This window comes from Pseudophryne corroboree, chromosome 11, assembly GCF_028390025.1.
Source record: "Pseudophryne corroboree isolate aPseCor3 chromosome 11, aPseCor3.hap2, whole genome shotgun sequence".
NCBI classification, from domain to species: domain Eukaryota; kingdom Metazoa; phylum Chordata; class Amphibia; order Anura; family Myobatrachidae; genus Pseudophryne; species Pseudophryne corroboree.
The window spans coordinates 117328754-117345433 of NC_086454.1; the positions used below are offsets into that span (position 1 = coordinate 117328754).

The 16680-nt window shown below is 43.5% G+C and overlaps 1 protein-coding gene across 1 annotated transcript in view; it reads left to right on the top strand.

Annotated features, from left to right (window-relative positions):
• The window catches only part of MUC6 (mucin 6, oligomeric mucus/gel-forming), a 91479-nt gene that overhangs the window by 12374 nt on the left and 62425 nt on the right, over positions 1–16680 (top strand). The window contains exons 3-9 of the mRNA XM_063944191.1: positions 3371–3430; positions 10292–10333; positions 11338–11388; positions 11533–11770; positions 11924–12050; positions 14549–14636; positions 16212–16321. Coding sequence (XP_063800261.1) covers positions 3371–3430; positions 10292–10333; positions 11338–11388; positions 11533–11770; positions 11924–12050; positions 14549–14636; positions 16212–16321 — 716 coding nt within the window. The remainder of the gene's footprint in view (positions 1–3370; positions 3431–10291; positions 10334–11337; positions 11389–11532; positions 11771–11923; positions 12051–14548; positions 14637–16211; positions 16322–16680) is intronic.

The following is a 16680-nucleotide window of genomic DNA, read 5'->3' on the forward strand; positions in this document are numbered from 1 at the left end:
AAAAATTAAAAAAAATTAGGTCAGGGTGTTTTTGTTTTTTTTCGTTTTGTTTTATTTTTACCAACATGAAGAAATCCCACTTGCCTAGTCTTTACTTAACTCCTCCATTTCCTATCATGAAACAGAGTAGCATGCCTCTTAGACCTCTGCAGTTCTCAAATATATTCCTTAAAGACAGGTACCCAAAACAGTACTCGTTATGTATGATGCAGACTAACCAATTACTTATACAATGATAAAACTGTATTTCCAGGTGTATCTAACCTCCTTTTAATGCATCCAAGGATTTTACAAGCTTCAGCAGCAGCTCTGGGACACTGATTGCAGATGTTCAGTTTACTGTCTAGGCCAGTGGTTCCCAAACCTGTTTTAATCATGGCGCCCTAGAGTTTCAGAATTTTTTTCATGGCACCCCTAGGCCAAATGTTTTTTACTGATAAATTTAGAAAAAAATATTAAATTAAGTAAATTGTGTTTATATGTCATTCTTAGGTTCAATTATGTGATGAGGGACAAGACTCACTTCTGTTCACATATTTTATGATTTTAAGCCACAAGCACTGGTTTTTCCTATAACATTGACCATAAATAATTTGTATTGGTCCTGGACCACCAACCCGTGGCACCTCTCCAAATGCTCTGAGGCACCCCAGGGTGACATGGCACACAGTTTGGGAACCATTGTTCTAGGCTACATTGAAATAGCTGATTTCAATCTCTGATCTCCCCAATTGAGCTAATGTAAAAGTAAAAAGTAAAGTGTATTATTAGCTATACAATAAGATCTATGCCATTTGGTTTTATATTTTCTGATAATCATTGGTTATTTTATTATCAACCTCCCAACATATTTTCCTGAATATATATTTATCTTAGCCACCCAATGCCTACAGTATATATGTAGTTCTCCTCTTATATTTTTGGTAAGACAAATGTAGAAAATCAACTAATGTTAACTGAATAATGGCATGTAGGTTTAAGGTGAAAAATGTAGGCAGCCATTGTAGTGTCAGCAGTATTTGGTGGGTTAGTACATACAAATTGACCCTTTTCCTTCATATAGGAGGGGCTCTGGTGACCTCCTTGAAGCATTATAGCTGTATGATCCCAAAGGCACAATGATCAATATGAGGGTTTCACAGGAACTATATTGACACCACTGATCTGCACCAACATAACTGTCAATTTACTGGTGTATGTTGAATTAGGATACATAGGGGTTTATGTAATAGCCTGCGATATGTTTTCAATCATTGAAGTTTTAAAAATACTGACAGAATCGCTTGCATCTAGCCCCTATTTACCCCATATTGTGAAATGGATGTGTGTCAAATTATCGCATCATGGAGGAACTCCATTCAAAATCGATGTTGCTAAATTAATATCATTATGCTGAAAACTGCATCTTACTGGAATAACTTATGAAATCTGAAATAACACATTTGCACAAAACTAGCTACTGAAAACTCAGAAACAAACCACTGCTGACATTACATAGTTGGTAACAAAAACCCTACACTTTTTAGTAAACCTGTATTTTACAAAATGTCATTTGTACTATGGCTGTGTAGGAAACCTGTTTTTATATCCATACATGTGGCCACGTGTAACATCCGTGGTTTGCAGCAGCCAGCACAATTCTGGTGAGATAGTTACTAGATTTAAAGCAGGAATTAGTTTAAAGGGAAACCAGGAGTAGGATGGTATGGGGAGAATTACAGAGGAAGTGGAATAAATGACAAGCGACACAGGGAAGATTAGGATGGAAAACCAGCGCAGGAAATGAATGGAAGTAGCCCTAATGGAGTGCGGTCTGATGAGGGGGTGGGTTCTGCTGAGGGGGGCGAGATCCCTCCTCATAGGATCTGATTGCGACCTTCCTTGCATCCCTTGCTGCAGTTGTGTGAGACCAGGGGCGGATTGGGAACTAAAAGTGGCCCTGTAAAATTTTACTCCATGCAATTGTTTTTGTTTTTTTTATTGTTTTTTTATTATTTATTTAAGTCAGACCAACATGGCATTTACTGTATGTCTTGCGGCAATGTCATGCTGCAATAGAAATCTTCTCCCTACGTCTCTTGCAGAAGAATGTTTTCAAAAAGTTTTGTCTACATCTGGCTCCATCCATTTTGCCAAATATTTTCACAAGGTTTTTAGTTTCTGGAGAAGATGAGTGTCTGCATTGCATTATGCTCGCACTGTTCAACGTTAGACCGTGCCAAATACAGTACAGAGCATTGAGATCAAAATGTATGTTTTTGACCTCATGAGACCGTAACCTGTTCCTGCACACACTGGCAAGCTTTCTATAAGAAACATGGGCGTTATCATAAACAATGGTTTTCTTTTTGCCACCCACCCACCCAAAAAGCTTATATTTATGAACTGACTATGCTGCCATCAACAGCTTCTCCCATCTCTCATGGAACAATATATCTCTATCCATATGTGGCCAATCTAATAGGTTTTCCTCTCACAGATGATCAGTTTTGGAGTTCTAATCAAGGTCACATTTATATACGATTTACATACAATATCCCAGAGCTCAGGATGCCGACAGTCAAAATCCTGAATGTGGCATCCTGGGGCTGGGAATCTCGACACATGAGAGAGGTACCTAACCCTAATCCCTAACCCCCCTAACGCTAACCCTCCCTCCCCGCAGCCTAAACCTAACTCTCCCCTACCCACAGCCTAAACCTAACCCTCCTTCCTTACAGCCTAAACCTAACCCTCCCCCCCACCACTGCAGCCTAACCTTCCCCCCGCAGCCTAATCCTAACCCCCCCACCCGCAGCTTACCTGTCCTGAGTGGCAGTAGTTCCTCGTTCAGGATAACAGTGTTCAGGATACCAGTGCCGGCATTGTAATCCTTGCAAGGTTCTCGACGTCAGGATTCCAATCAGTGTCAGGATTCCAACGTCGGGATTCCAAACACCGGGATTGCGAAAGCCGTGACCCTGAGCACATGCCATATAGACAGTTGCTACAGATAAGATTTAGGGGTCTATTTACTAATCCTTGGATGGATATAAAGTCGCTGGAGATAAAGTACCAGCCAATCGGCTCCTAACTGCCATGTCACAGGCTGAGTTTGAATAATGACAGTTAGGAGCCGATTGGCTGGTACTTTATCTCCAGCGACTTTATCTCCATCCAAGGCTTAGTAAATAGACCCCTTAATGTAATGTAATGTAAGATGTAATGAAGTCCGAGTTGGCCGGAGATGCGAATTCCCAGTCGAACTTGGACAGGAACCTGCACCTTCGGCCAACTCAGACTTCATTACATCCAGCTCATGGATTTACAACATTTGGTCATGGACTGTGAAAAAATAAGTTTCAACTTAAATTTGCTTTTCCACCCGCAGCTCCGTTTCATGAGCCACAAGCAATTCCAGATGGTCCAAAGAACAACTATTTAAGATCAGGTAAACTCACTTTTGATTTAGAAAGGAAATGTTTGCATAGATTAAGAACACTCAAGTAAAATAAATCACTGTCTCTGACCCTAATCAGGGGATTGATATGTAATCCCGGAATACAGGATACCAGCTGTCACTATACCGACAGCGGCATCCCGTCCGCCAGAATGCCGGCAGCGGGGCAGGAGCTAGAAAGCCCCTTGCTTCGCTCGCAACTGGTTCTATAATATGCCCTTTATGGGTGTTGTGGACACCCACAGAGGGAGAATCACCTACCTTGCCGGTATTCCGGCAGCGGGATTATACCCCTGTCGGGCTAACAGTATCAGTTTTGCTTTTGCCAGGATCTCGACGGGCGGTATTGTAACTGCATACTCTAATCAGTATGTAAATGTTGTACACCTATACTGTATTACATGCTAATGTTATAATATTGTCTGGTTCAGCCTCAGATAAAAACTAGCTATATACAATATAAACCTGATGCATAATGGCTGTTTATTCCAAGTGATGTTTTAGTGTTTGCAAATAGACATTTTTATTGTCTTCAGTGCATGCTTGCCTACCCTCCCAGAATGGCCGGAGGCTCCCGAAAATGGGGTGGCCCTCCCGGCCCCCCGGAAAGATGGGCAAGTCTCCTGCTTTTGATGGCAGCCCCCTGCACCCCCCCCCCCCCCCCTCGGCTGCCCACAACAGAGAACAAGTGGACGGCCCGAGGGGGATACAATGACGTGTGATTTGCGCTGAATCACGTCATTGTAGCTCCATCCCCGTTATACAGTGCCTGTTTTCTTGGCACTGTCTAGTGGGGGTGGGGCCATAACATGCCCTCAGACTGCCCACTTCCTCCATCGGCCATGCCCCCAACCCGCCCACATTGTCGTCAGCCACACCCCCTTTAGCAGAGGAGGGTGCAGCAAGGTAGGCACCTATGCTTTAGTGCAAAGATTCAGTAAGTCAGAACTGTAAGTCCTGTCCCGCCAAGTACAAAATCTTCTCCTTAACTTCCAATTTATTTTACTTTTCTAATTAAAAGGCATAGTCATCATTTTAATTTTCATGGGTCCCTAATAATTAAGTATCTAACTCACTGCGAGCACCGGTGTAATTAAACATTGCTCCCTCCTATGTGGAGACAGCTGATCCGAAGATCAGCTGTCCCTGCGAATTCCGAGTATGACTTGGCACTGAAACTGCAAACTTTAGGTTCACGCATGCGCGAATTCCAATGGAAGAAGCTGAACAGTGGCAGAGGGATTCCTCCTCGCAACTGGGATTTCTTCCCATACGAAGGAGTGGGCTGTGGTAACAAATGACATCTGAAGATGGCAAAGGCTCCTGCATTCAAGCTATGAAAATGTAGTTTTTTCGGAGCTTGATGAATTTCATTCCCCATACGAGTGTATGGTGACAGCAGGTTAGAAAGGGACTGAATGGGCAGCAGGAATAGCCCTGACAATTTATACAAAAGCAGGTTAAACTTTTAATTATATTTAAGTGATGATGAATAGACCCCTTCGAGTGCTGACTAAACTGATGCCAAGGGTATTTTTAAGACAAGAATTCATTAATTCATCAGTAATAGTTACTTAAATTGGAACATGTGTTCTTGGTGGAAGTGCTCATGTAGCAGTTTCTGCATGTATGGGTGTACCAGAAATAATTCATGTTTCAACTAAGTTGGATCTGGCTCCCTGAAGACCACCCCTGGTCACTAGCTACTATACTATGGAGTGCAGCAGGATCTGTAGAACAAATTGTTGCCCACACAAGCATACTGAAGCGTAAAATGTCCACAATCGGTCTTATGTGATAAAACTGTGTCAGAGGACATATGGTAAGGCTATTTTACCCTAAATTCCTGTAGGGGGATGACAGCATACTTACTGTACTGTAATTGTAGCTATTGGGCAGTATACTTGGATCATTCAGATGGGTATCGTAAAGGCCACCACATCAGGCTACCTGTCCCTAATCTGCAGGCCAGGGTGTAGCCACGAACAGAGGTGGCAGTCACAAACTTACATATTGAAGATATTTTTTGAGACATGCCCATGAAATACTGTCTGTCTCTTTGGGTAGGCACTGCGCCTGTATACTACTCTCACACAGATTAGGTTATAACAGAAGGCCCAGATAGCCACTTTCCTCCAATGGAATTCTAGCTATTGCCTTTAGATCAGCACCAGAGATCTTGGCATTGTTGTTGTGTCTAATAACCTTTGGAACTGAAACAATGGAGAACAGCTGGTCCCCAATGCTGGTGTTACAATTACAAAGATATAGTGAGAGCCTTGGGGAACTGTCTACAGGTATGCATGCAGGTGTACTGTACATCAGGTACTGTGTATGCATGCAGGTGGACATCAGGTACCGTCTACAGGTATGCATGCAGGTGGACATCAGGTACTGTGTATGCATGTAGGTGGACTTCAGGCACCGTCTACAGGTATGAATGCAGGTGTACATTAAGTACTGTTTATGCATGCAGGTGGACATCAGGTACCGTCTATAGGTATGCATGCAGGTGGACATCAGGTACCGTCTACAGGTATGCATGCAGGTGTACATCAGGTACCATCTACAGGTATGCATGCAGGTGTACATTAAGTACTGTGTATGCATGCAGGAGGGCATCAGGTACCGTCTATAGGTATGCATGCAGGTGGACATCAGGTACCGTCTACAGGTATGCATGCAGGTGTACATCAGGTACCATCTACAGGTATGCATGCAGGTGTACATTAAGTACTGTGTATGCATGCAGGTGGACATCAGGTACCGTCTATAGGTATGCATGCAGGTGGAAATCAAGTTACGTGTATGCATGCAGGTGGACTTCAGGCACCGTCTACAGGTATGAATGCAGGTGTACATTAAGTACTGTGTATGCATCAGGTGGACATCAGGTACCGTTTACAGGTATGCATGCAGGTGGACATCAAGTATCATCTACAGGTATTCATGCAGGAAGATATCAGGTACTGTCTACAGGTATGCATGCAGGTGGATATCAGGTATTGTCTCCAGGTATGCATGCAGGTGGACATCAGGTATTGTCTGCAGGTATGTATGCCGGTGTACATCAGGCACTGTCTATAGGTACCGTCTACAGGTATGCATGCAGGTGTACATCAGGTACCATCTACAGGTATGCATGCAGGTGGAAATCAAGTTACGTGTATGCATGCAGGTGGACTTCAGGCACCGTCTACAGGTATGAATGCAGGTGTACATTAAGTACTGTGTATGCATCAGGTGGACATCAGGTACCGTTTACAGGTATGCATGCAGGTGGACATCAAGTATCATCTACAGGTATTCATGCAGGAAGATATCAGGTACTGTCTACAGGTATGCATGCAGGTGGATATCAGGTATTGTCTCCAGGTATGCATGCAGGTGGACATCAGGTATTGTCTGCAGGTATGTATGCCGGTGTACATCAGGCACTGTCTACAGGTATACATGCAAGTAGCATCAGTTACTGTATCGTCTACAAGCATGCGCGCATGTAAACATCATGTATTGTCTCCTGGTATGCATGCAGGTAGACATCAGGTATGGTCTCCAGGTATGCATGCAGGTGGACACCAGGTATTGTCTACATGTATGCATGCAGGTGGACATCAGGTACTGTCTCCAGGTATACATGCAGGAGAACATCAGGTACTGTCTCCAGGTATACATGCAGGTGAACATCAGATATTGTTTACAGGTATGCATGCAGGTGTACATCCTCTTTTAATAACTACAGTAGGTAACATGATTTTCTAGGACAAAAAAACAGACCTCTCCACATTACATTCTACAGCTACTATCTATACAGTATCACATATCTGTAGCAGCTGACCAATTTAGTAACATTTTATTTGTTTTTCAGGTTCAAGTCCAAATAATAGATTATGTAAGTTCCATTCTGCCGAGTTTGTTTTTATTTTTTTGTTTATAGCTAAGTGTTTGCTAACTTGCTATGATAATGATGATGGCCACATGATTTAACTCACATATAGCAGGCAATGCAGAGAGTCAGCAGCAGACTATCACATACTCCCAAACTTCTTTGTCCCTTGAAGCTTTAGGCATATGCCAGAAATTAGGGGCGTGGCCTTGCGGCAAGCACCACGATCGCTAACCACGCACCCATTTTCATCACTATGGGGGCATGAACAGCGCTCAGTGAGCTTCTGGCCATGCCCCCTGCCCTTCTCTGCTGGGGAATAAACGCTGTGAACTATGGGGCATTGCCAAGAGAAAGATGAGAGACATGAGACCGAACAATGCAGAAAAGCTGAAGGCTGCTATTGAAGCATCCTGGTCTTCCTTAACACCTCAGCAGTGCCACAGGCTGATAGAATCCATGCCACGCCGCATTGAGGCAGTAATTCATGCAAATGGGCCCCAAACCAAGTTCTGAGTACATATGCATGATTATACTTTTCAGAGGGCTGACATTTCTGTATTTAAAATCCTATTTTTAAAAATTTTATGTAATATTCGAATTTTCTGAGATTTTGGATTTGGGGTTTTATTAAACTGTAAGCCACAATCATCAAAATTATAACAAATAAAGGCTTGAAACATCTCACTTTGCATGTAATGAGTCAATATAATATATTAGTTTCACCTTTTAAGTTGAATTACTGAAATAAATGAACTTTTGCACGATATTCTAATTTTCTGAGTTTCACCTGTATGTGCTGGTATGTATCTCTCATTGGCTAGTTTCATAGGAGACTGGGGGTGGGCTCTGGAGGGGGAAGCCTAATGCCGAGTCCTGGGTTCTGCACGGCAGCTGTGGTATACTGCGCCGCTGCCAATCCGGACACAAACCAGCACAGACATTACATACATCGGGTGTGATACATTTTACCGGCAGTCGGGATGCCGGCAGTCACAAGACCGACACCGACATCCCAACAATGAGAATGCCGACAGGGGACGGGATAATAATTTTACCCCTCCCCTGTCCCCTACTTTAACCCTAATCGGCCAGTGGTGGCAGCTAGGGCTAAGATTCCGGGCTTCGCAGCTAGGGCTAAGACTCGGGGGTTGGTGGCTATGGCTAACACCTCCCTCTAGTGTCTAACCCAAAACCCACCCCCGGGCCCTAAACCAGCAGTGACCCCGATACTTACCTTCGGGATGTCGGTGGTCAGTGTTCCGGGATTCTAAATGGTGTCACATGACCGCTGACATCCCAAATGCCAGAATAGTAACCACATTCCCATACATCTACACATGTATGTTTATATGTACTTAGCATTCCCACCCTGTACAAGGTAGTCGGTGCTGAGCTGCCGCTGGTAATGTCATAGGTCAAATGCAATAGTCTTTCTAGGTATTTTATGATGTTTAATGTTTATTGAGGTGACCCAGTAACAATACAGTGGCATAACCTTGTGTTTCTCTCTCTGTTTATCTGCAGTATTCCGGCAATACGTGATTCCACTGTCAAATGGTGAGCACCTTAATATAAGATTATCTTCTTGTACAGGCATCCCTTTCTCAGTCAGCAAACAACATGAAATATGTGTAAAAAATTATATTTCTAGGACAGGATTTTTCTTTTAATTAATTAAATAAAAAGTATTTGGGTGAGTCCCGAAAACTATGCATTTACAGAAATATCTGACCACACACATGAACACACACGTGTAAGTAGCTGATAGGGGAATTATCCAGTCTACATTATAACAGCATTAGCCTAGGGCTGGACCGGATTAAGCCTTTGAGGAGCGAGGGGCACATAAGACAGGCAGGCCCTCTCCCTCATGTCAGCACCACCCTCCTGGCTGTGTCTGTTGCCTGTGCCTCCTCCCCCTTTTCCTCCATGAGGCAGCAGCAGCAATACAGGTTCCACATGAAATCCTGCAACAATGGCATCAGACTCTGCAGTCTCCTGTCCGTCAGTGTGGGCAGATCCGTAGCTACTAGCTAGACATTGTAATACCCTGGGCAAAAGACAATCCCAGCATGCACCCTTCTCTCTCTCTCTCTCTCTCTCTCTCTCTCTCTCTCTCTCTCTCTCTCTCTCTAGAATGTTAACTTATTAGTTTTATATATACATATATAGATAGATAGATGGATAGATATAGATAGATATATTTAATGATTTAATGATCACCCCCCACCCCTTTATATGATATATTTAATGATCCCCACCTCCACCCATTATATATTTAATGATTCTCCTCTCACACCCATCACTTATATAATGATTTTCTCTCACTTTTACCCTTTATAAAATATATTTAATGATTTTCTACCCCCATATCTTTACAGTTATACTCAGTGACTTGTTTTGCTGGCTGGGGTGGGCTGCGATCAGCTCAGTCCTCCCAGAGTCCCAGCATTGTCAGGTAGCTCTGAGTTAAACTCCCCCTCCTTGTTGCCTTCTTGGTCGATGGGACATCCTGACTCCTCATCCTCCAGTGTTAGTAGAGTAATGCTTTGTACTCCATCACCAACACCAGCCCAGAGGAGAGCTAGTAAGTAGGTACAGACAGGTACCAGTGCCAGGGACAAGTACACTGTTCTCTCCAAGCTCTGCCATCTACAGCAGCTCTTCCAGCAGCTGCCACGCTGCTGCTGGGTCGAAGCCTGGAGATTAGCAAAATTGTCCCCATTCAGTACTGACAAAAACACCAGAGCTCGATCAGGGCAGCTCCGGCCAGGTGGCGCCCTGAGAGAGTGGGGACTGGGAGATACTGGCACCCTGTACCCCTCCCCCCTCCCATCCAATTAATCTGGCCTGAGGCCATACTGTATATACTACTAGTATCCTAAATCCTGGTAACAAATTCCAGACTTCTGGTTATGGAGTTTATATTTTAAATATATTTTCCACTTTTACATTTCCTGCAGACACCACAGATCCAGCAGAGGCAGCATATGATTCTACAAACAGTAAGTGGGAATTATTATCATTTCCTGAATTTTTCTACCATCATCAGAAAGCCAGATCCAATAGCAATAGTATGGTGTGTGCCCAGCAATGCCACAGCCAGCCTACATGGAACCTCACTGAAAATGCACAGAGAAGCTCCGAATAGGGCTTCAGGGCTTCACCACGTATGCACCGGGCTGGTGCATGTTCAAAACAGGGCCTGGAGCATGTTAAGTGAAGTCCCAGTCAGTGCTTTCTTGTATATGCATCCAGGGGTGCAGACAGTGAGAGGAAGCAGGTACAATGTATCTGGGCCTGTATTGTGACCTGGGGGTAAATTTACTAAGGCGGGAGTTTTTTAGAACTAGTGATGTTGCCCATAGCAACCAATCAGATTCTATTTAACATTTATCAAGCTGATTCTAGAAGATAATAGATAGAATCTGATTGGTTGCTATAGGCAACATCACCAGTTCTAAAAAACTCCCACCTTAGTAAATTTACCCCCTGGTGTGCTAAAGAGTCTCAGTCAAACCCATAACATTATGTGGCCATGTTTCCTTCATGTGCAGCATATAAATGGGGCCCCAGTAAACACAGTGGGGTATGTTCACAACCCCTAGTACCCGGACCTGACAAGTCTCCCATGGGCCCCATTTTGCTTGTCTGATGTCAGCGTGGGTACAGTGGGTGGGTCACCTGGCATTAAAGGACCACCCTTTCCCTACTGGTCTTGCAGTGGCTGTACTGTACTACACAAATATATATTTATATGTTTATAGCCTACCGTAAATCCTTCATCTTCCAATGACTATGAATTATGTGCCATAGAACAGATGCAGTTTCCAGTGCAATGTCTCAGATTATAATACGTTTCATGAGTGGCATATTGTCTTCATCAGAGAATTGTCACTCATTCCCACTTAGTAACTGGACCTTTTACCAAGAAAAATAAGAGTATGCAAAAATAAAGGTATATAGGATAATGTGATACCTAATTTACAGAACCTGTTTTTCTTCACAGATGATTACTTTATTGGTGGTCTTGGAGTGGGTCCTGCCAACTATTCAAGTTGTGAGTTTGAGTTGTTCTTGCCCTAAAACAATAGAAATAAAGACTAATGCAACATAAGTGTTGCAGATCACTTGTCATGTCATTTTATCAGCTTGTACTTCAATAAAAATACATTATTCGATGTCTTATATTTTGTCTCTCTAGGCTCTAGTAAAGGGATCTGTTCCACATGGGGCAACAACCACTTCTTCACCTTTGACAATGACCTTTACGAGTTCACTGGGTCTTGCAACTATGTGTTTGCTACTGTCTGCGATAGTAACACCCCTGAGTTCAATGTCCAAGTGCAGCGGTCCAGTGGAACATCCATTACTAGAATTATAATCCAGGTTGGACCCATCAATGTGGTGGTCAAAGGAAACACAGTCACAATCAAGGGAAAGTAAGTCTGCATAATCTGTAGATCAAGGACTCTTGGTTTCACAGTTTCTGGTATTTTGTATGGATGGATTTACCAAATAAGATTAGAGTTATATAAATCTGTTATAGGAAACAGTTATTACTACATTTCTAATGTTCTCTTTCTTTTGAATAGGACAATTAGTTTGCCTTATACTACAAGTGGCATTGAAATTTTCAAAGCTGGAGCCATAACAAAGCTATTTGCTAAACAAAAAGGATTTGAGCTAATAGTGACATGGAGCAGTGACAGCAATCTTATGGTAAGTGGGTGTGATGTATAGGGTAGGTGGCAGTCTTGTGATACAAATATTCTAACTAGATGAAGGATATTACATAGAAATGACACTGACAGAAACTCATAATAGACGTATATATCGAGAAAAGGTTAATAAAACATATAGTGGTAACAAAAACAAAGATAAAAACTTTCATTTTGTACGAGTGATGATGTTTGGGATCCGAATTAAAATCCCAGGTTACACTTGCCTACATTTTCTGTCTCCTCTCTGGGAGAAGGCCGGAGAGGAGACGTTGCTGGAGGCTTTGCTGGGTGGGGTAGGGCTTATAGGCCCTACACACTGGCCGATCCGCCGCCGAGCTGCCCGACGGCGGATACGGCCGACGGGCGTCAGTGACGGGGAGAGTGAAGATTCTTCACTCCCTCCGTCACCCGGCTGCACTGAAGTGCAGGCAAATATGGATGAGATCGTCCATATTGGCCTGCATGTACAGCCGACGGGGGACCAGCGATGAACGAGCGCGGGGCCGCGCATCGTTCATCGCTGGAGCCTCCACACTGCACGATATGAACGTTATCTCGTTCATTAATGAACAAGATCGTTCATATCGTGCAGTCATGTCGGCCAGTGTGTAGGGCCCATTACACGTCATTAGGCCCAGCACCCAACCTTATAAACTGATGCAACTTGCGGGTACTCAGGTAGGGGGCGGGGCTAAATGCTGTGATTCGCATCACTTAGTCTTAAACCCTCCGCCTGGTGCTGCAATTTTGCTGACTCTCTCCCCATACTGCCCTCTTCGCTAGGAAGCAGAAAGCAGGTGGGATCCAGAAGATTTGCCTACTCTTCTGTGGGTGGAGGAGACTACCTGAAAAATCAGTAGTCTCCCGCAACTTCCAGGAGAGTAGGCAAGTATGTCCCAGGAATATGTAAAAGGAATAAAGTTGATACGATAGTACACAATTAATATGTAAAATAATAGATAATAAAGGGCTATTACAGGACAGAGGACCTTGACATGATCTATAAAATGTGTCCTTGTATACACAGAGTAAAAAAATCAATATAAATCACAGAATCAGCAAAAAGCCGCTCACAGTGTATGAGAGATGCTACTGAGACTATAATCGCACAGGACTTGGTTTTACATATCTACAAAGTCACAGATTAAACACAATGGAACTTGGTGTGAGGAAAGCTGCAGCTATTTACATTTGAGTCCTTTTAGTAAAGAGTCAGAATAAGGGGTCTATTTACTAAGCCTTGGATAGAGATAAAGTGGACGGAGGTAAAGTACCAGCCAATCAGCTCCTAACTGTCATTGTTCAAACTCAGCCTGTGACTTCACAGTTAAGAGCTGATTGGCTGGTACTTTATCTCCGTCTACTTTATCTCCATCAAAGGCTTAGTAAATTGACCCCTCAGTCACATATTCACATATGTGTGAATGCTGCATATTACAGTGGTCAATGGGGGTCATTCCGAGTTGTTCGCTCGCTAGCTGCTTTTAGCAGCAGTGCACACGCTAGGCCGCCGCCCTCTGGGAGTGTATCTTAGCTTAGCAGAATAGCGAACGAAAGATTAGCAGAATTGCTACTAAATAATTCTTTGCAGTTTCTGAGTAGCTCCAGACCTACTCCTAGATTGCGATCAGCTCAGTCCGTTTAGTTCCTGGTTTGACGTCACAAACACGCCCTGCGTTCGGCCAGCCACTCCCCCGTTTCTCCAGCCACTCCCACGTTTTTCCCTGACACGCCTGCGTTTTTTAGCCAACGCCGTGAAAACGCAGAGTTGCCGCCCAGAAACGCCCCTTTCCTGTCAATCATTCACCGATCTGCAGTGCGACTGAAAAGCGCCGCAGGATCCACAGCAAAACTGCTACGTTTTTAGTTAAATAACTAAGCGCATGCGCCCTGCGTGCCTTACGCATGCGCAATTAGCAACAAATTGCAGCATAGCGAAAATCGGCCGAGCGAACAACTCGGAATGACCCCCAATGTACACTAGCAATACTACTTTGTCACTTACAGTAGTTTAATTTGTGCAAATAACACACACATTTTGAGTGATAAGCCAGTTGACTCAATTGTCACACAGAGGAAGGATGCGGCCGCAAGATGATTGAATGCACCGGGCACTTGCGGGGCAGCAACGTGGTGTTGGGGGAGGGGGAGTAACGGGCCAAATGGAGTGTGCCGAAAGTGCTTTCAGGGCGGCTGCGTGATGTAACACGCAGCCGCTCCAATTTAAAAAATGTCGGAGGACCAAATGACAGCGCAGGGTCAACCTTAATTCAATGTGTCCGCAATGTGATGGGCCCCTTGAGGTCTAAATCCACCTCTGTCTGGCAGGGTTGTCATAGCTCCTCCCTGTGACATTCGCTCTCTGTGATCTTAGGCTGTGACCTTTGTAAACTTTCTCTTATACCACTCAGATTGCTTGAAATAGATTTCAGGTATTTAAAACAATGAAATATTGAGTTGTATTTAATTGTATATTAACTATTTCTCAATGAACAGGTTGAAATTGACAGAAAATACATAAGTAGAACCTGTGGACTTTGCGGGAACTTTAATGGCATTCACAAGGATGACTTTGTGGTGAATGGTAAGTTCTTTATCCTTTCTGGGAGTCTACAGAAATTTTCTTAGATGATTTTTCAGCAAACATGGGGGTAATGAACTAATGAGACAAAGGCTTGGTGCGCGTCTACGACTTCATAAACACCGGACTCAAACCAATCCTGTCACTGACATGCAGCGAAAACACCCATCTTTCTGTATTGAAATAATATTCAGGAGACTGTAACATACAATGCACTAGTATCCTGTAACTCAGTTCTCAGGGATACTAGTCGGGGGCTCACATGTAGTCTCCCACTGGGCCTTCCCCTTGCATCGGTGCATGAGCAGTGTAGACTGTAGCACTGTGTCAGAGGCTACTGAGCATATCTATGTCAAAATTATGCCGCCACTATTTTCCTGGCAAATTCTCTATTGCACATGTGTATATCTATATGTCCCGCAGTCACCAAGGATAAATATACAGTACTTAGGGACGTATCTACTAATTATCCGGACTTGGCCCCCAAAAATGATCTTTTGCTAGCCAGAAATCGTGGCAATAAGAAATGAATGTACATGCAATCACATCAATAGGAGCACGTCCCTGATGTGCAGATGTTAAGTGATTGCTAATAAGATCACTTTACTTCCATGTTCGCATGCACGGTCTGCTCCGGATCCATCACTTGGAAGCTTTTGCAATATGTAGTCCATAGGCTACAATGGCAAATGGAATCTAAAGAGGGCATTAGCTATGGGGCAAGTTGTGGAATGTGAAGCTTGGTAAATTACATATTTTAGCAGCCCCCACAGAAATGTATGGGGGCTGCTTTTGCAAACGATTATGGAAGGACCTCGGCAGATCTCAGAGATACAGTATCTGCTGAGCTCACCCCTTCTTGAATCCTGGAGGTACCTAGTTTTTGTGGGTACCTTGGGGCATTTGTAAATAGGCCCCTTAGCCATATAAGTTGTAGCACCAAATGTACAAAGTGCTTGAGCACAAGTCTTATCAATTACAAATAAATATAGGCAGATGAAAAATATATAGGTAACCACCTATGTACATACCTTTTGTACTCCGTACTGCAGCATCATGTTGTACAGAGCCGGATTAAGGCTTGAAGGGGCCCCCGGGGCAACTAAGTTGTGGGGGGCCCCGTCCAATAAAAATGCCCCCTTCTAACATGCCATAGTGCCCAACTGTATCATGTATGCTACACAGTGCTGCCCTCCCCGGCTGTACCCCTGAGTACTGGCATGCGTCTGTGTTCTGCACCTGCATGCTCAGTCTGCACAAAGCCCCTCATCAGTGGCACAGACATGATTTGTCACGTGATGATGAGGGGACTAGCAACCCTGCTCCGTATGCAGTCTGTGCATGCAGAACGCAAAGCAGCAGCAGGCCGGCAGTCCCAGTTCAGGAACAGGTGGCGCTGAACTTTGTGCTGGCCCTTGTGTGCGGGGGGCCCAGAGAGATCGCCCCTGTCACACCTTCCCCAACATCCTCAATCTGGCCTCATCATGTAGTTACAAATGTCATACAATGTTCTGTATATAATTAAGTGAATTGATTATTTTGTCATTTTAAATAACCCTAATTTTGTTTGTTTTGAAGGGAAAATGTTGACACCTTATCAGTATGCCAGTTTACAACAGATTGATGACCCTAATGTAATTTGCCCTCCTCAAGTGCCTGAAATGAGAACTTTAAACAGCAAAAAATATGTAAGCAATTATCTTGACATTTTGTATAATGTCCAATGATTGAAACAAGGGCAATCCTTTTCCTTATGGATAACAGTTCCTGTTTTAACCACCTAACTGGCCAGAAATTATAATTTTCTTTTAATTTACATAATAAGGATTACAAAGTACTTTTAATAAAATATTAAAATATTATAGAAAAAAAAAATCTAATACAGGTTGAGTATCCCGTATCCAAAATGCTTGGAACCAGAAGTATTTTGGATATCGGATTTTTCTGTATTTTGGAATAATTGCATACCATAATGAGATATCATGGTGATGGGACCTAAATCTAAGCACAGAATGCATTTATGTTTCATATACACCTTATACACACA